Source organism: Python bivittatus, unplaced genomic scaffold, assembly GCF_059951505.1.
Source record: "Python bivittatus isolate LINGU-HERP-01145 unplaced genomic scaffold, Pbiv_v1 ctg000200_np1212, whole genome shotgun sequence".
In the NCBI taxonomy this organism is placed as follows: domain Eukaryota; kingdom Metazoa; phylum Chordata; class Lepidosauria; order Squamata; family Pythonidae; genus Python; species Python bivittatus.
The window spans coordinates 5,565,618-5,586,349 of NW_028277040.1; the positions used below are offsets into that span (position 1 = coordinate 5,565,618).

General features: G+C 37.3%; 1 protein-coding gene across 9 annotated transcripts in view; it reads right to left on the reverse strand.

The window, feature by feature from the left end:
• PARD3B (par-3 family cell polarity regulator beta) overlaps positions 1-20,732 on the reverse strand; it is a 560,921-nt gene that overhangs the window by 57,047 nt on the left and 483,142 nt on the right. Inside the window, exon 24 of one of the 9 annotated variants that reach the window (XM_088135643.1) lies at positions 15,412-15,638. The exons of the other annotated variants lie outside the window; for them this stretch is intronic. Coding sequence (XP_087991769.1) covers positions 15,614-15,638 — 25 coding nt within the window. The 3' untranslated portion in view covers positions 15,412-15,613. Of the gene's footprint in view, positions 1-15,411; positions 15,639-20,732 lie in introns of those variants that run through there. 9 annotated transcript variants of the gene reach the window in all.

Here is a 20,732-nt window from a genome sequence, read left to right on the forward strand (position 1 = left end):
GTTATTAACTGAGCTCTGTTAATGAGGCACCTGATATCAGAAAATAAGGGGAACAGGTCTAAAGGTTAGCTTGTTAGTAACTGCCAAGATTAACCCTTGTTAGTGCATTTAAAATAAGCCTTTCTGATACTCTAACAAAAATATCCTTCTTTAGCATGCAAAGGGAAATAAAGCAATACTGTATTGGCTGTAAGGAGAAGGAGTGGGACTGCAGATGAGTAACATATTTAAAACTGTTCTTTTTGCTAGAGCTTTTCCTACAGTGCAGAAATCTTAAAGCATTCTGCAAAGCAAGTTCACAGTCATATAAAAACACATTTTAATCAGTTCCCATTTTATACATGAAAAATCAGCTGCACTGTTAAAAGAATTTGGGACAAACAATAGAAGCCATTAGCAAATCTCCTTAAGTTGTAACAAGTGGTACAGAAGATTCTAGCTATTCAAATATTGGATCATTATTATTAACATACAGCCTGGTTTTTAGAAGCTGGATAAAATACTATAAAAGCAGGTTATTAATACTACTACAGAACATTTTAAAATTATCTTTCATCTTAATTAGAGCATTCATTGGTGTTTCCCCCTGCTGTCAGTGTTCATCTGCCCTACTATTCTGCTATTATACAAAAAGTTTCAATGAACTCAGAAGAGTTAGAGTTAGACTCAGAAGAGATTATATTTCCCTCAATTTTTAGACTTTTATTTCCAAATATAGTAATTCAAGCCTATTTGCTGAAACATACCTTTTATCTTTTTTTCATACCTAAAGCTCCAGACAAAGTTCACTATCTTTGCTTAAAGTATTTTTGTCATTTCTTTGTTTAGATACTGCAATCTGTATGCCTACTTATGTTGTTTTTAATATAACAGAAATAATGCATCATATTTCTATTTCCTCTACTTTGCATGACATTTATCTGCTGGCATATATAAAAGTATTTAGTTGGTAAGAAGGTGTTTTGGGAAGTAACAACAGGATTTTATATTGTGGACAACCATGGTATTGTTGTTTTCCAAATTCTGGAATGCTTCAGATTCCTTCAATACAGTCTAGTCATCCACTTTCTCCAGATTCAAGAAAAAACAGTTCCAGTGAACATTTGTAGCAAATGTTGTAGGAAACAGCCATCAACTTTCACTTTTGGAACCCTGTTTCTGGCCCTACATGAACTCTCTTCAAGAAAACGAAACATTTTCATACCTTGAATAAGTAACAAGCTGATTATTATTGTTCTTGTTTGTTGTTGTTTCTAATTAGATAATATTCAGATGGTAGATTGGAAAACTGGATGGGAGGCACTCATTTATGTTTTATAATTAATTAATGTTTATAGGTCTTAATTTGTTAAAAAACCAAATTGCATTCATTAGCAATGATATACTAGTGTTAATAATGACAATCAACTAACATTAACAGCGCCAATGGTACATGATTGGTATATTTAGGTTCTCCTTGGTCACCAGTATGCATCTTCGCACTAACCAGAGAACACAACTGAAGGTTTCTTGCTTTCCTTATATCCAGCAAAGCATTAACCTCTGACTGCTGAATGTGGTTGGAACATAAATGCAACCTCCCCAAGAGAAGATCGGAGATTTTGAGTATCTGGAGGACCTCACAATCCCCTTCCAAATATTACTTGAAGGAAAGATGTGCTTCATATGTATTTACACAGGCAATCATGCATTAAAGAGCAGCTGTCTGTGGGTTGGGCTCCCTTTCATGCTGCTGATATCTACAGACATTCCCTCTCTCTTCCTCCCCACTCTTTCTTTGGAGAAGATCAATAGCACTTCCCACCACCTGACTTTGGCTCTTCCTTCCTCCTTCCTTTTTGGGGAGAAGTCTTTTCAAACAGCTTCTACCCTCTCTCTCAATTTTGCATTGCACCAACAATGACTATAAAAGGTTGGGAAATTCAGGGGATGGCCATTCAAGGGAAAATGAACTGTTAGGGATGTACCGATGTATTACTTGATGATGTAGTGATGTACTGCTTTTAGAGATAGACTGATGTTGCTCACTGGAAGTTTAAGGCATAATCCATTTTATTTCAAGGGGGTGGTGCTTTTTTTCTTTTCAGGAATCTTAGTTAGCTGCTTTAAGCAGTTTTTGGACATGGGGATGGGAATTTTACCCTTGGCAAAAGATCTTGGAAGAAAACCATTAAATTGGTAGCATGCGTCTGCTTCTTAGCGTGCTCTGAATGCTAAAGCCATCTTAGTGGCAACAGGAAGCACAAATCCTAATTAGTGGGAATTCTAATAAAAGAATTTCATGTCACATTGTTGATGTGCTGTTCTTAATAAAAAAAATTCTCATTCTTTTTCATGACTAAAGATGACTTTGTTCTAAAAAGTACAAATACTGTCTTTCCTAGAAATGAACTTTGTCCCACCTGTGTTCCTGATTAAAAGTGATTGATCAGACCATTGAGTGATGTTTAACCTGCATTGATTATCTATTTCTTTATGGGCTCAGTTTAAGACACTAGTTCTTACTTTTAAAGGCCCTAAACAGGATACCTTGAGGACGACTGAAATAAATCAAATAGAGAAAACTTTGACTGGATTGTATTGTTTTTACTCATCTGGCTTTATAATATAAGGATGTAAAGCAACTATATTATTCTAGTTTCAGAGAAGTTCATCCCTTTTCTATATTTTCTCCCTATTTCACATTTTATAAATGCTGCATTTAATTATTCTCAAATTTCTAATATAAATTAATTCAACATTCCATTATATTATACATTTGCAGCAGTGCATTTGATCTACTTCAGGATGATCTGTCTACTGAATAAACCCTCCTACCTCCTAGCATTCCAGATCACATTTTGACAATAAAATATCCATAAAATGGGCATCATGATTTTAGTTGGTTTTGGGGATGGTAGTTAAACACTGACCTCCCATTTCCAAACCTACTTCCCCCCGCCCTTAGCAGACCAAAAGAATATGACTGGTGTTGTCATAATGCCTCCATGCAGCTTTCTGCAGCCCTCCAAAAAATGGGAGGATGTGTTGTGATCATTTAAGCTTCCACAAGTTGCCCATTACTTTATGAACTGAAGAAGCAGTGCAATTCAGAAGTCCAGATGGCTTATTCCCAGATAAATCGAAATAGAAGTCTTAATGATTAATATGATACAGTTACCAGTACTTATATGAAAATGGGTAAACAGAGTTCTGAACTCTTTTTTAATTATGCAGTTAACTTTCAGATGCTTCTGTACTGTGTACATGATGTTCAGTAAACTCAAGCTACTGTGACCAAATTAAGTGTAACATATAGCTGCTTAAGTGCACAAACTATTTCAGTGTAGTATCTGTTATAAGTATAGGTCAAGATTCTCTAATGCAAGTGAGAAATGCTTCTGCACAAACAAGAGAAGGTAACTTTCCTTACACTAACACCTCTCACAATTCATAGGGTACTATTTAGAAGGCCTGTTGATTTGGGAAAGGCAACTGGAACAGGAACAGGAAATTGAAAAGCTACTTTGGTCCAAGTAGAGGACCATCCATGATGGCATGGCTCTCACCCCACAAAATGCATCTTGTTACTTGCCTAAAGAAGTATGGCCAATCGTAGCACAAGTAGCCTTATATATATATAGTCTTTTTATATAGTATTGTTTTTTAGCTAATTTAATATATTTATATTTTTACTGTTTTTACTGTTTGATTTTAATTGTGAGCCACCCAGGGTCATCCTCTGGGGGAGATGGGTGGCATATAAATTTAATAAATAAATAAATAATAAATAAGTAGTCACCAGAGTATAAAATGGCATACACAAAATACATTAAAAAAAAAAATCACAGATGGGAAAATAGGAGTGTGTTGTCTTTAGAAATGTGTTTAAAAAGCTTCAGTTGGTACCACAAAGTTACTTTTTCTTGCCAAGAAGCTATTAATCTAGGCTCCAGTCTCGGAGGGTGGCCACCTGATGATGCAACTTGGAATGTTTTATTTAGCCACATAAAGTAAAATGAAAAAAGGATATTAATACATTAGCTATCCCAAATTTAGTTGCTGTTACTAAAATTTTATTTAGTACAAGTAGTATGCTGCATATTTATTTTGTGAAGTATGGATCAGCAAAACAAGAGTTCAAATGAAGATCATCGTTCATGAGAGTTGGGAATAGTTCCAATTTTCTTCTCATTCTTGAACAGAGCCAGCAAATGACATAACTAGACATATGATTCCCATAATTCTCATCTTCCTTCTCAATCAGCAAATATCAACGAACAGTGTAATGTTATATGTGCCTTCCCTTAAATGATTTTTTCAGCGACTATTAATTGGAATTAATACTCTTAAAACTCTTTTGCAATAGTTCAATGTTGAAGAATCTGATTAAGAAAATTGCTTATCTATTATATAGATCCTCTTCTTTATGTACAAAATTCCACATGTTGATTACAGTATCTCTCCATCGTCTCTCTATCTATATCTCTATCTGCATTCTATAAATTAATAGTAATGTTTAACTAAAAGATAGAACATGAACAAAAGAAATAGCCAAGCCGAAGCTTTTCTGTGTTTGTCTCATATTAAAACATTACCATGTCCTGTGTTTTCTATATTTGGAACACAACACTAAATTGTGAAATAAAAATAAAACAATATAAATATTGGACTTTATAAACAGAGAATGGAGCTGTAAAACTGATAAACAACCCAGAATGATACAAGACTTATAGTTCTAAACAATAAGCAAACGTTTTCTGAAAAAGTAACAAGTGTTGATACTGGGTTATTAAAAGCTACCACCTGCTTGTTGACAGAAGAGAAACAGAATGGTAACTAAACCTGACGGTTGTGCAAAACAGTGTTTATGTCATTCAAGCTGGTTTTGAACAAGGAAAACCCTCTCTTTTATAAGGTGCATAACCGTAGCAGGCTTAAAATAGCCCAACCCACTATACTATTTGTCTTTTAGGGGAAAAAGGGATACTTTACACGTAAGAGAACTCCAAGGAGAGCTGGAAAGACTCTGGTTTGATACCCTGAAGAATGACTGAAGACCAGTAAAGTGCGCTAGATAAAGCACTGGTCTGATTTGGTATATAGAGAACCTCTTAAGCTCCCCCCACCCCACCCCACCCCACCCCACCCCCTTGGTTGCATTGCCATGAGGCTGCTGCATCGCTTCATGGCTTGTGAGGAGGAGAATGAGGAGCAAACAGCATTCCCTAAGAACTGTTTGCTGCTCTGAAGAATATTCCTACTGCCTTCCCTAGGCCTTGATTTGTATTTATTGTCAGGCTGCTATTGATCTGCAAGCTGCAACCTCCTATGCTTTATATCTAACACACATTGTTTTCCTACTACGGTTGATGGAGAGGTAACATTGTAAAAAAACAAAAAACAGACAGAAAACAAAGACAAAAAACAAAACCAACCCTCAATAAATTCCTGGGCTACAAACAAACAAACAACAAACAAACAGTTTAGATTCTAAGTGCAGAATCCCATGATGATAACCTAAAGAGAAATAAACAGTATTATGAACTTTCTCCGCAGCCCTCCCTCAACAGCCCTGGGCTTACAAAATGGCCTAGAAAGCTGATTATAGCATTCATAATAAAAGTTTGTAGCTTTTGCCACCTCCACAGGATGTAAGAAGACAAAGTCAAGAGTAGTTTTATTTATTAATTTATTTGCTTGCTTACAGGATTTATATGGCCGCCTATCTCTGCAATGACTCTAGGTGGCTCACAACAATCCATAAAACAGTTAAAAACATACCCTCCCCCTCAGGCACTGGATCTAACATCCTCCCAGCTCAACCCCCCTCCTAGCCCAATGCCTGGGGGAAGAGCCAGGTCTTCACAGCCCTCTGGAAGGCTAAAAGGGGTAGTGGTCCCTCTGACCTCCAGTGGGAGGCTGTTCCAAAGGGCTGGGGCAGCCACTGAGAAGGCATGCCTTTGAGGTCCCATCAGATGGCAACATTTAAGGGAGGGGGCCTGGAGCGCACCCACCCTATCTAACCTAGTAGGACAGACAGATAACCTCAGGGAGGGGCAGTCCTGCAAGTAACCTGGCTCTGTGCCATGTAGGACTTAAAAGGTGATACCCAGCACTTTGAATTTCACCTGGAAAGCAACTGGAAGCCAGTGCAGCTCATGCAACAGTGGTGTTGCTCGGGTGAACCGCAGGACACCCCAAACTGCATGTGTTGCTGCATTCTGGACCAGTTCAAGCTTCTGGATTGATCTTCACAGACAGAAGCTTTTAAACTATGTCCACACAAGCTTAGCTCAGATTTGGCAGTCCTACAAGATGATTTCAGTGCTTTAATGCTGACTTCAATATCATGACTGTTATATAGTCTGTGTGGATCAAGTCCACAACTGGCTAATGTCCAGTGCTCAGAAACTTGTAGATAAAAGTTAGGAGAATCTTCTTTACATCGATCTCAAAGCCTGCAAGTATTTGAGCTCGTATCAGACTCCCCCTCCTCCCCAAAAATGACTTTTCTACTCCAAAATGTCTTGGGTCATAGAAATCAAATCTGTTCATGACTGCAGGTAGATTCCCCACTCCCTCAAATTTTCTCTCTCTCTTTCTCTCTTTTTTCCCCCATGCCTGTTACAGAGACACCTCAGCTCTCTGACAGATATCCTTAGCAGCTAATGCAGGTCGAGCCCCCAATAGGCTATTTCAGAATGCTCAGAGATCTCTAGATAAATGTAAGATGATCTTTGGGTTTTTTTGTGCTGATTCCGTTTTAATGAGCAATGGGAATAATTAAAAGCTGGTAGCTCCATATGACCTATTTTCCTTCTTTTTATTAGATTTTGGATGCATCAAGTGCACAGTGTTTGTTTTTCACGTTTGTTTCTCAACTATTTCAATATAAAATAGTTCTTTTCTACTTGGAAAAATATTTTTTTTTTCAAAAATGGAAATTGATAACTAAAATGTCAAATGCTGTCATATAACACCATTGCGGCTGACACCTTGATCCAAGTTAAAAAAATGTTTGCATCAAGTTTCAACTATGAAATCCTACTGAGATTACTTATGCTTGCCAAATTTGTTTCTTATCTATAGATGACTTTATTTTCCCAGGACAGCAAAGGATCTAAGTAAATCAAAATGTTTCAATTTAATGTCTCATGACACACTCCTGATTCCCTGGTTGCTCCTTGTATCAGGAGTCACTCGAATGAATATACTTGATTTTGCATCCTTGACTCCACAGATGATGGTATGGCACAAGTTTCTAGAACACAGCCAAAAAGAAAAAAGAAAAAAACGCTGAATATGCAGTCCTCATTCTCGGTACAAAATTAACTTTGAAGTGGAACACAACTGGTAGGCAGCTCATTTTCCTTCAAGGATAACACCCTCCTTCCTCTCACATCCGATGGCTGTTATGTCGTGTTGAGAATGTTCTGCTGTTTTTTCAGCTGTTGTAAAAGTACCGGATATCAATTACTTTGTGCAGGGAGGATGCTGGCCTGAATAACAGCTCTCCATTTAATGTTACTTCTCACTTCCCTGTCAAGTGCTCTGCCATGTAAATGCATGCCTCCTGCACTCCTCTTGAATCAAGGCTTCATGACTTCCCTTTTCCTTTTATTACATGGTTCAGAGGGGATTAACTCTTTTAAAACTAACATTTATTCAAGAATCTCACTGGACTGCACATATTTCAACCTTCTAAAGCAAAATCAGAAGTGAAAAGCAACACTCACATTCATATGAAAAGATGAAAGTTAGGGGGAAACGTTAATCATATGTAACTGGATAAAATTGCTTTTTAATTTTTCACAGAAAAAAAGGAACAGCAGAAAATCATATGCTGCAGACATTATAGACATTTAAGCTTTTATTAATTTGTACCAATTATAAGCATTTTACAATGCCATATGCAAGTGCTCTTAACATATTATGACACAACATTCAGATTAAAATTTAAATCAGCTATTTCTCTAAAGGTCTAAGAAAAAAAAAGAGAAGGTCCTGGTAACTTCGAAATCATGGAAGCATTTGGAAATCAAACAACAAAATTTTGCCTTTTGATTTTACCTTTTGTCAACTATTTTCTCATAAATAACCCTCTTGTGTCAAGTCTCTTGTTGTCAGGATGTTGTCTCATCTATTTTGATGATGGTTTACCATGTAATCTGGCACTCAATACCTCTCCCTCTTTCCCCCCTACACACAAAGCCCTCAAGTGTCTTTTTAATATAAAGTATTATTTGGGAAGGTCAAATTATTTCACAACCTAAATGTTAAGCTTCAAAATGAGAGTCAACCAATTGCTAAAAATGTTGCAGAAGGAAAGCCGAACCGGCCTAATAAGGATGTTGTTACCCAAGCAAAATGATAATTGATTTTCCCCTTCCTGTCATAATATATACTAGCTGAATTTATTATTGGCCTTTAAGGGAGATTTTATTTCAAATCAGTCACAGGGCTAACTTAATCCATATTGGTATAATATCATCCTCCTGTTCCCATAGGATATGAGCCATCCAAATCCCAAAGAACTGAAGTGGGATTAGAGATTAATATTTACTAGGGGGTACAATATATCCTATGCATTTATGTCTTCCCCCTCACATTTCTCCAAGAGGAACTATTTATGCAGAATGAGCTCATCTACAATACAGGATCTTGTCCCTCCCAGCATCTGCCCTTAATTTTGACTAAAGGGAGGGTTGTCTCTGAGTAACCCTTCTTATTTGGACTTCCAAATATTTGGAATCTCAAGAGCCAGGACATTCACATGCACTATAGTGCCCAGGAGACAATCTGGCTGGGATCACACTAAGGCCAGACATTTGCATGTCTGTTTGTTGGTGAGGATGGGGTGGCTGATTTTGGTTTAATACGTTGAGTGAACTCAGCCCTTGTGGTTTGTAAAACATGGTTTACAGCTTAGTATTATATTTGGTCTAGCCTCTTGCTACTGTTTTATTTGATAATGACATCAACTGCTGCACTGGATCTTTCTTTTATCACATCATGTATATCCAACAAAGAGACAGTATTACCACTTCTGTAACTTACGTGATTTTTTTTCCTGATATCCGTGCAGTGGCTACTGATATATTTTTAGCATACAAGATGGTGATCGCTTAGAAAATGACAACATTTGCGGGGTAATCCAGGGGACAAGTAATCCATGTCCTGATTTGGTCAAAGATTTTTTGCACCCTAGATTTCTTCAACCAAATGATCTCATGCTGCTTATGAAAGTGTACTGTATCTTCAATTTACTTCTCATGTTCTATGTGTAATTAGGCTTCCAGTCTTTCAAGTTCTCATTTAGTAACTAAAAATGAAGCCATGTCTTCTAGCTAGGCCCTGGAGTTAATAAGCTAGGATCCAATCAAATATAATATGAATGGATCTTCTGAAACATTCACACCTCCTTTTCCATTAATATTTTACTTCCTAAACATATGCTACTTCTCAATGTAAGAAGCCTTATTTCAAACATATATGACATTTCTCACCAAGACTTGTCCTTCCATGGTTGTATCAGTTAAAGGGAACATTGCTTTTTTTTTTTTTAATTAACTTAGCTGTTAAGCTTAAAAAAGAAAACACTGACTTTTAAACCATCCAGTTTATAGCAGTAGGTCCTTTCTGGACAAGAACTAATAGCTAAAGAGAACAAATGATAATATTTTATCTTTTTGGTTTGTTTCTAACCTTAATCCACATTTCTGAAGCATTCAACCTGGACAATTGTTTTTAAGGCTTTCTGGGGGGCTATTTTACTTTATTTGGTTTTAAAGCAAGCTCTCACTGTTACAAGAGTAGATTCCCCCTCCTTCCTAAAATTTCTTCAGTTTCTCCCTTGGAGATTGCTGATCTACTTGGACAGCTGCACTCCATGACTTATGCTTTGACCTTCTGACCTTCTTGGCTCCTTTTAAAAAAGAATCTCTTTCAGAATAAAAGACCTAATTTGGCTTTTCAAAAAAAAAAAAAAGCAACTTGCTAATTACAGGCTTTGTTCTACTTCATTTTAAAGAATAATAAATGATTCCTCTTCATTATCATAATTCTTTTGGGTCAAAGGTCCATTTCATTCCATTTGGAATTCTGAAACACATATAAAATTGTTCATCTAAACTGTCAATATTTTACCACTCTATTTTTTATTTGAATGTTTTGTTTTGACTTAACCTTTCCTAATCTGGTGCCCTCCAGAATGATTAGATTACAATTCCCATGTTGGCTAGAAAACTTGGAAGTACATCTGTAGGGCACCAAGTTGGAAACCTCAGTTTAATTTTAAAAGTATCCAGAAAATCAGATAATAGGGAATCAGGATGTCATCCCTCAATTGGATAATTATCGGGATCCAGGCCTCAATAGATAAATTACATCTGACATTAACAGTAATCATCCCCAAGTATCTTTTCTGCAGTTCCTTTTTTTTTTTTTTAATTTTAACTATGGCTGTTAAAACTGATAGAGAATAAGGGAGGAGAATTACTCATAAAAATAGGAAGACTATGAGGGCTAAACCAGACATGAGCTTAAATGCATTAATAAGACAACACATTGAATTTATTAGAATTCATTTAATTCAGCTGCCTGAATTAAATTGCATTCTCTACCCATACCCGACTATTTGCCCCAGAAGAAAAGTTTCCATGCAGAGGGGAGAATTTTTTTTTTAATTTGAGCTCCACTGTATTGGGTATAATAATCAAAATTATTATTATTTTTAAACACTAAACTGAAACTCAATGTTTATTTTTTAAAAATACGCATTTACACAATAAACACCACACCTACTTTGGCCTATAGTAGAGGAAAAAGAAAAAAACCCAGAGGACATCAGATGGATCTGGTGTTGCAATCTTACTGAGTGTTGGGATTAGTGTCTGTTTTTTGAATTAAGCTAGCATGTACTATTTGCTCTTAATGCATGTGCATAACTCATTTCATTCCAGGATACATCAACCTATAAACGGAGCCCTTCCTTTCCAACTCAATCCCAAGTAAAGGGGCAAGAAAACCATTTTAGGAAGTCCAGCATCCCTGCTTCAGTGCATGAAAAATTCATCATTTTGCTGCTATGGCCACATGCAATTTTTGGTTGAAATGTAACTATATTTTGCCTTTTGGAAATGAATTTTGAACCTATGTTGCAAATAAGGTTTTCAAACAAAATCATTGGAAGTGATTCCTATTTGATTGGTACTTTCCCTCTGGCTTTTCCCATTCTATACAATTTTAGCAAAACCTATGTGCTGAGCCTGCACCAGGGATTGCTTTAATTCATTACCCTAACAGCATTTGTTGCAGCCTTATTCTCCTCTTGCTGGTGGGCTGTTATCTTTTCTATACCTTTCACAATAATGTGAGCTGGCAAAGTTCTATAATTATGACAAGTCTCTTATCAAAGGCATTTTCTGCTCAAATGGCAACTTCTCTTAACCTGACATGTTAGTCTCTCAGTCTAAAGGGTTCTTCATACCTAATCTATCATTGCCTTGACTTGATGAGCTACCAGAAACAGTGTAGCAATCAGGGGCTAAGCAGATTCATCAAGTATAATTCATATGGCAGTGCTTTATTTAATACGAACTATTTGATATAATTAATTTAAAAACTGCACTTATCCTTCAAAGTCAGTAAAATGAATGTGAATTTGGTGAATCTAGAAACAAAAGGCAATTTGTACTAAATAGGCAAAAGCAAGACAAAAGCTATTTCCTCTGGATGCTTTTAAGATAGAGTGAAAGTGATCTATTTTACTTATATTCACATGCGCGCGCACACACACACACTCATCAATCAGAATTGGTCATGCTCAGATTATTTCTTCACCTGAGTGGAATTTTCTTGCTACACAGTAACATACATGCCTATAGGGTGGTCATTTAATACCCATACCTTCAAGATTTGGTGACATGAAACTTCCTCAAACCATCTGACAGATTCAAATAGCTAAACCTCATGAGTTAAGTTTATGTGGGCCAGCCCTTAGAAGGAGATTATGAGCCAAGATATCTTTCTGTTTCTGCCACTGCCTTCACATCTCCTCTTACACTTCAACAACAATAAATCCCAGGAATTACAAGTGAAATAGAGAGGAAGCAGGAAGGACATTTTTAATTTCATATCAACTCCTTTTCTTCCTATGCCAACATGGAGCCAAATTGCTCACATTGGCTAACATAAGGAAGATTGGTCAAGAAACAGAGCAGACAATGGCAAGAATTTCTATGGTGGAGTCTTTGGACAAGAGAGGTTTCTAAAAGGAAGATATCCTTTAAAGCATGGATTAACAATCAAGTGCCATCCAGATATTTGGGGTATTCATTCCCATAAATCTTAGTCAGCAAGCCCCAGTTAGCATGCTAGCCAACAGTTAATATCTACCTTGCATTAAGGTTTACATGTATTCTCTCTTCTGGTACTTGGAATTTACATGGTTTTGGGTCCAGTAGTTCTTGGGAGTGGAAAACCATACATGGGATCTCCTGATGGTAAAGGAAGATCCCTCAGACACTCCTAATTACTACCACAAGTTCAGCTTCCTTAGTTAGCACTGAGACAAAAAGTTCACAAGTGACAACAGGTTTGAAATATACTTTGGTGAGAAAGTTTGCTCTTGGCTTCAAATCTAGCATCTGAATAGTAAGTGACCCTTACTAATAATGCACTAGATCTTTTTGTGACCCATGAAAATTGCGGCTTTAATCATCTAGATCTAAAACTGGTCTAATTTTTCTACTGGCCTTTTGTAATTTATGTAAAGTGTTAGAAGGTCTGGTACAATAATATCCTGATATTTATCCTCCCTCCCTTCCTCATCAACCTCAATCATTCTTTTTCTATCATAAGCCTTTAAAAAAAACAAACAGATGATGAACTGATCTGGATTATAGCATTTCAAATTGCACCTCATCAGGTGAAGTCATTTTTGTATTTTAGCATTACCAGCAATTCCAAGTGGGCAAGTTAGCAGGCTTCTAGAGGAAGTTAATTATTTCCTTCATATCCTACATCAAATGCAAATGAGTTGCTGCAGGAAGATCAATGATCTCCAACTTTCCTATGCCTGTCCCAGCAAACCATAATTCTTTCTGCAAGCCAGTGTCATCTAGCTGACTTAGCTGATCTCAGAAAGATAAGCAGGTCAGATCTGATTCATACTTGAGTGGGAGACTGCCAGGAAGTCACAGGGCAGGGAAGATGGGGAAAAAAAAAATCTCAGGAGAAGACAATGACAAGCTTCTCCAATAGGAGGAGGTAGGAGTATTAGGTATGTTTGCCCCTTTGAGTTATTTATAAAAATAATAAAGGCGAGATAAAAAATCTAAAAAACAAAAACAAAAAACTATATGGATGTGTCCATGAAGTCCTCAGGAGTCAAGCTCAACTTGAGAGACTCTTACCTTTACCCTCTATTCTTATTGGCTTACTTACATTAGCCTGAACTGAGTATTCCTTAATATGCTGAAGTCATTAGATGAGATTACTGTAACACATCCTACATTGATTGTCTTTGAAGAATTTTTAGAAACCGCATCTGGTCCAGCACAGAAACAAAGGTGCTAATTGGAGCTTTTTGTTGGGGACACATCACATTCATTTCATAAGAGCTGCACTAGCTTCCAGTTTGCTTCTGGGCAGTTTCATTATCATGTCAAAAGTATCTTGGACCCAAATTATTAAAAGACCAACTTCTTCCCATTTGGAGTTGCCATTTTACATCTGGAAGGAAGTTTTTCTTCATAGCTGGGATATGGGAGAAAAACCCTCTTTGTAGCTGCACCCAACCTAAAGACTAACTTCAGTTCCTCCTACAGAGTAGTATAGAACCTAGTTGTTTATCTGCAAGTTTCTGTTTGCCTGCTGTGACCTGCAGCTACAGTAATTGCCTAGGTGCAGATTTCTTTTACATTTTTAGTATTTTAACTGGTGCCTTGAATGTGATTGTTAAACTGTAAGGGTGAGATATAAAGAGTAAACCTGTTCTTAAGAAATACATAGGACAAGTGCCTTTCCTAGTTTTCAGAGACATTCTACAGATGCTAGGGACTGAACAGGGATGTTTTGCATGTAGAACATGTGACCTATCGTTGATTTATAATCCTTCTCCACCAAGTAGGGATGAGGAAAAATATCTTTCAAGTGATCCTTTCAGATAATTAGATTAGTAGGCCCAGATATTTGGTGAAAAGGGCCTTAGGTATCTCTCTAACAGGCATCTAAGTAAAAAAGGAGAACTCTAAATTTGATTGTTTTCCATGGAAAGATGAAGAGTGAATCTCACAATGAGCACAAGCATTACATTTTCAAAGGACCTACTGACTTCCAGGAGAGAAATATAAGCAATTGTTATAAACTTCTATACATTGTTAAGGCATACATACAAGTATTGGTCAGTTAGCAGAGAGAATGAAACACAGACATCAGCTGCAGCTATGTGAAGCCTACACCTGCACGTAACCTTGTAAGAGCAAGTAATTGCAAACTCTGCATCTGGTTCAATCTCAAGGGAAATATTAAAAATGGGAAGGTGACTCCAGAAAACAAAAGCCTCCTACTGAGAAGATTAATTTTGTACAGTAGCACTGAAGAGATTGATTGGACAGTAGGTGTGTAGGAATGTGTTCGAGAAAAAGAATATGACTATAACAAATCTCAGAGTGATTATGAACATGAATTAATGAATTATTTCCAGGTTTGGAAAAGAGGGCAAATTTATGCAAGTCTACCAGTTGGTTACTCAAATCCTTTTGTTCAAAGATTATTTAATGCCCCCTCAGTGCTGTAGTAAATATTACTGTAAGGGAGTAGTTGCTCCCTTGTGTCATTCACTAAACCTTTCTTGTTTAATGGCTGGAGAAAAGCAGAATTCTAGAAGTTCTTTTAAAAGTTCTCTTTAAACTTGAGCAAGCTTCTAAAGATGGGACGCGTGTTCTGCATAGGCCTCTCCTGCCCTGCTTTTCTTCATTCCTCTAGAAATGATTTGTACAATGACAATTCTGTCTTAGCCTTCTCAGGTTTACCTTAGTGTCCTTTAGACTAAAAATGCTGTTCTTGTATCAACGCAAGGACTTAGAAAAATCGAAATATTGATTTTTTTAGAATCAGCATTTCTTGCTAGAAAGGTGGCCAAGTTTCCTTGGGAGATATATCATATTAATACTGATCATTAAAGGCCTTGGTGACTGACCTCTGCTTCTAGTGAAGAGTCTATTTTGGGCACCAATACTTTGCTTTCCTGAGATGACTCCGACAAAGTTATTTGAACTAAAGCAGTTTACAACAAAAGTGATAAGGAAGAGCAAACAAGGGCAACAGCTTTTGAGAAAGCAGACAAGTTCTAACTATGCAACTAGTTTGTGATTTCATCAGTACAATGCACATACAGTACTCAGGATAAAAATCATATGTCACGAATGGAAGGAGAAAATGGTGCTGTATTTTTTAAGAGGGAAGCTCTCCAACTATTTCCAAGGGCCAGAAGGGCACTGCAGGGTTGGCCAGACTCATGCTATTTTCTTTCTAAGTGAGGAGATTAAATATTGCTTGACAATCTTCTGCAGTGCTTGCCATAGAGCCTCGGGGCAAAGACTCTCTCTTTCTTGCAAATCCTTGGTTTTCACATTTCCATTTTGCCTTTCCTCCTGGAGATTAAATAACACAATCCAGTATGAGAATGAGTATCCATCGTCCCTGAGCCCTTGGGAAGATCTGACTTAGCAAAAGGTTTCCCACAAAATGTTGCCAAATTATGACTGTAAACTTTGATTAATATGAGGTCACATGACTGGCTTGATGGAATCCTGGCTGTTTTCTTTGCAGCTTTTCATAACAACTGAGCACTCCCAGAGCATTAGCAACCTTGCTCTGCAAACCCTGCTGTGGGTTACACTACTACAATTCAACAAACCAAATAATCCAAGGGAGCCCCCAATACATAAGTTGGAATCTGTTTAGGAATCACATACACAGAATAAAATATAGTAAATAAATTATGAACAAAATAAAGATACCAATTGTAGCTGGGGATAGCAAGTTGTTCCTAGCTTTTGCACTCCCACTTTAACAATTATGCTATGTGTATGTGATTCCTAGACAGATTCTGACTTATGTATTGGGGGCTCCTTTGGAGTATTTGGTTTGCTGAATTGTAGTAGGGTACAATTTTATTCTATTTTTCAATTAAAAACAAATTAATCAGTTAACAAGCTAATTAAAAACTTTTAAAAATACAGTCTATATTTAAACCTATGTGTGTGTGTGTTTTTAATACAGCGTATATATTTAAAACATCACTCAATCAGAAAGATGAGAACTAATGGAAAATCAACTAAATAAAGTCACCAAAAGCCAGAGAAAAGCCATGTTTTCATCTTATGCCTGGAAACAGAGTTGAAGCTAGAGTGGCTTCAAGCAGTAAGGAATTCCACATTTTGTGGGAGAAGCCACAAAATGATCTGCTTCTATGTGGATACTAGATGTGCTTCATAGAAGGAGCCAAGTCTCTTTACCTGTTCTACATATTGGGTAAATTCAAGAGGAAATTAGCTCTCTGTTAAGTACTTTGGTTCCAAATTGTTTAGGGTTTAACCATCCTATCCAACACCTTGGTTGCTCCTAGAAACAAATGGACAGTTACATTTTGGCTTACAATGATGTGGAAACTGAGGTCAGTGAATGTGCCATGGTATGTTTTAGAGCAGTGAATAGCTTGAAAGTGGTCAGGTAGTGTCAGCCCAACAAAGTATACCAGACTATAAAACCATTGCCATACAGGTTGGGACACTGATCTTGCAAATCTGAATCAGCTTCCCCTTCCCTCACTTTATCTTCATGTGAACTAGGGACAGATATATCTGAGACATTTATTCAAACTAATTTCTTGGCCTGGGCTCAAGCCCCTCTTATCTGACCTTTGCCTTGGTAGGGGCTCTTCCTCATATCCTTCAAGACCCGCCCTATGTCCTCAGCAGGTAGCAATAATTCACGGGCATCTAATTATTTCAGCCCATATGCAGATTTCCTCCAAAGTACTTAAATCATTTCATCAAACTGGCCCTGTCAGGACTGGATGAGCATAATCAAGCTCTCTGGCAAAGATCCATCTCAACTTTAAATTTTAAACAGGCCACCAAATAATGTGTACTCCAACCCATAATGTTCTTTTTCCACATGACACTGTGTCAGCCCTTTGAAGTAGGCCAGGTCAGGAAAAGATGCCACAAGAACTACTGGAACTCTGCTTTATTGTTATACGGTATAATAACAGAATCTGGGGGAGATGGGTGGCATATACATTTAATAATAAATAAATAATAAATAAAAAATATATATTGAAAACTCTTCCCCCTCTTAGACCAAAGAAAATAAAGGTGGGGTTATCTTGATTTTTTTCCTCACCCCCTCTAATTTCCCAGGGCTAAGTTCATGTTTACTCAAACATTCTTGCATTCCTGCTTCAGGGTTATCTCTGTACTTCTCCATCCACTGTGTATGTGGGTCTGGATGGGGCTTAGTGTGTGAATATAATGACAGCCATATGCTCTTGGGGACTGACTTAAAATACATACACACATACACAGAGCTTCTCTTGGGCTATGCAGTCCAGACTGGAAGAAGGTGAAAGAGCTGAAAAGGCAGCCTCCACAAGCCATGTATCCCATCAGAAACACCAGATTACCTAGCTTGCACCCCATAGCAGAAAACCATTCATCAGCTAAAGCAGTATTTCTCGACCTTGGCAAATTGAAGATGTGTGGACTTCAACTCCCAGAATTCCCCAGCCAGCCTTCAATTCTGGGAGTTGAAGTCCACACATCCTCAAGTTGTCAAGGTTGAGAAACACTGAGCTAAAATATGACCTAGTGTCATGCCCATTCTCTATAAGCACCAAAGTAATACAAACTGATTGTATGACTGATTTTTCAGAAAACCAAACCTAGATTGGTAGGCTGTTGCTGGTAGAGACTGGAATTGGAGGAAGGGAGCTTTGCTTTGTCTTAGTCCTCTCCTGTGGAGGAGTTCTGAATGGAAATACTGTCTGCCTTCCTGCTTTTTACCGGAGGAGAAATCAGGAAAAGGGACTGTTGACCTTTCCTTCCCAAAGAGAAGATAATTCCTTGGAGTGTGTCCAGTTCTTGGTGCCTCTAGAATTTTACCTACCCCTCCTTCTATTTATTACTCTATTAACATATACCATTCCAAAATGTATTTTGAAATGAACTTGTTACCATGTCAGGGCTAAAAAAATTGAACTTCCTGCTTTATGATAACAGGAATACTAGTGTTCAGAAATAAAGTGTGTTAACTGAACAAGCTTACGTAAAGTCAAAGCTACCATCAAAGTGGGACACAAGAGTTGAGATGGTGAAGAACTGAATGGGAAATAATAGTCACATGAATCAAATAGGACATGCACAGCTGGGGACCATATTCAGTTTTTATGTTCTATTATGGTGCACATATAAAAGAAACAAAAAAGATTCAGGGATGGGATGGAAGATAGCTGTGTCTGTAAGCCTAGAAACATAACGGACATGAAGAAGAGACTGAATAGAGTGGAGTAGAGAGTAGAAAAGAATAAGCATGGTGGCAGGAAAAGGATTGAAAGAAAGAATGGGGAACAGGGCTATGGTGGGAACTGAGTTTTAAGGTGCTCTTTTTGGAGAACTTAGAAACCAGTAAGTTGTTGCAATGAATAATAAAGCAGTGGAACATGCCTTTCTGATGCATAGTTGCATTTTAACCATTAAAAAAAAAATCCCATCGCCTGAGGCCAGAGGAAAAACTAGGAAAACAAATTGCACATTAAAAATAATAAATAAAAATAGTTCTCCTGATACTCAACTAGTGAACTGTAGCCAGCCTCAGTCACAGATGTGAATATAAGAAACTGCATGGAATGTCAAATCCTCTTTAAATAAGAGAAGTTTTTTTTAACAGCTCCGGTGTATATTTAAAGAATATTAAAGCCTGGGAAACATTGTCTCTTAGGAGAGATCCCAAAATCCAATTAGATATTCTTAATAGCACCTAATATAAATTTAAACAATTAGACAAACTTTGTGGGAAACAGGTGACATCTACCAAAAAAAGCATAATGCAAAATGGCATGTGCACGTGTGTTTCTATCTCTATATGATACATACAAAGCTAAACCACGTCTAAACCGTTTTTAAGATTTGTATTTGTACCACATCTGAAAAATGCTGGCCATGACTGCAGAACATCAGCCATTCAAAATGGGTCAGAATAATTTTCTTTCTCTTTTTCTCTCTTCCCCTTTTTAATACTCTCTTTTTTTCTCAGACACCACCAGCTGCCAGGGAAGATCACTCCTTCTAGAGGTCTAAGTTGCTTGTTTGTGGAGGGCTTTGTGCAGTAAGCCAAGGGTGGCTTGCAATTAGGTCAAGGGCACATGTGACCTTATGGCCAGAGGTTGCCCAGCCCTAAATGAGACTGAACCATTAAGGCCTTGGAACTCTCCTTGCTTGTTGGAGAATCTAGACTGTGGAACCATCACCAAATTAGATACTGCATAAGTGAATACTGATAACCATATCTGGATAACTGTCCACATTTTCTTGAATATCACAAACTCGTATTGGATCCTTAACATTTGCATGTGAACACTGACATTCCAACTTAAGACACTTGACTATTGTTTACTAGACTTTGAAACTAGCAAAGGTTTGTCAATAGCATATACAAAATAGGACAACATTAATGAAGGCAGTTCACACATATCCCTCTTAGCATGTTGAATAAACTTATATTTTCCTTTGAGCAAAGAGATCAGAGAGGCAATGTCTAAAAGTTAAGAGTCCTTAGAAGCACAAGGAATATTGAGTGACATTTGGCACTAAGCATATTATTTTAACATTGTCCAGCTGCTGGGAAACAGAACCACAGATCAGTACTGGAGTATACCTAATTGTGTACAAAATGTGTAAGGCTCATTTGGTAGCATCCCCTAATAAAATAGACAGATAGGTGATGGGCAAGAGTTCTGCCTGAAATCCTAGATAGCTGCTTCCACACAGAGTAAACAGCAATGGGCTAGATGGTCAAAATGTTTGATATGAAACATTTTTCTGTGTTACCATGAACCTTTCAGATCTTTTCATCAAAAAGAGAAGGTTAGAGACATGACGGGACCTGTGGGGCAGTTGGAATTCTCACATCACCAAGAGAGGTATGCCTCTTCTCCATCAAATTGTACTGTTTTTCCACAACTAGTACAATTTAACCAAGAGGTTAGCTTGCCATACAGGTAGAAAACTTCTGTAATTTTAACAGGAGATAAAATTTGAAATATATAGCAGGAAAATATGAACAAAGAGGTACCATAAAATCTGTAAGACAGCTAGACTCTTGGCGGAGGGGGGGCTTTGTCTGAATATACTAAGATCCTTCAGCATCATTGAGAATGATGCACTGACTCAGAAAGCTACCCTTTCTTCCTTTTGACTATTTATATTCCTGGATTTTACTTTGGAATGTTAGGCAGATAAACAATCTATATTTCTATGTTCTTAGTTTCCTTTTTAACACTGCTACTTTTTGCACACTGCTGCTTTGACTTTCACCAAAGTTTGGCCATTTAATATACTATAATTCCTAAGAGCTCTTCTGCTTTATCATATCTCATTGATTCCCAAATAAAATTATTCTCTATTTTAGGATTTGCTAAAAATCTTGCCTGTCATGTTTAGTGTGAGAAGCTGGGGGGTAGCAAA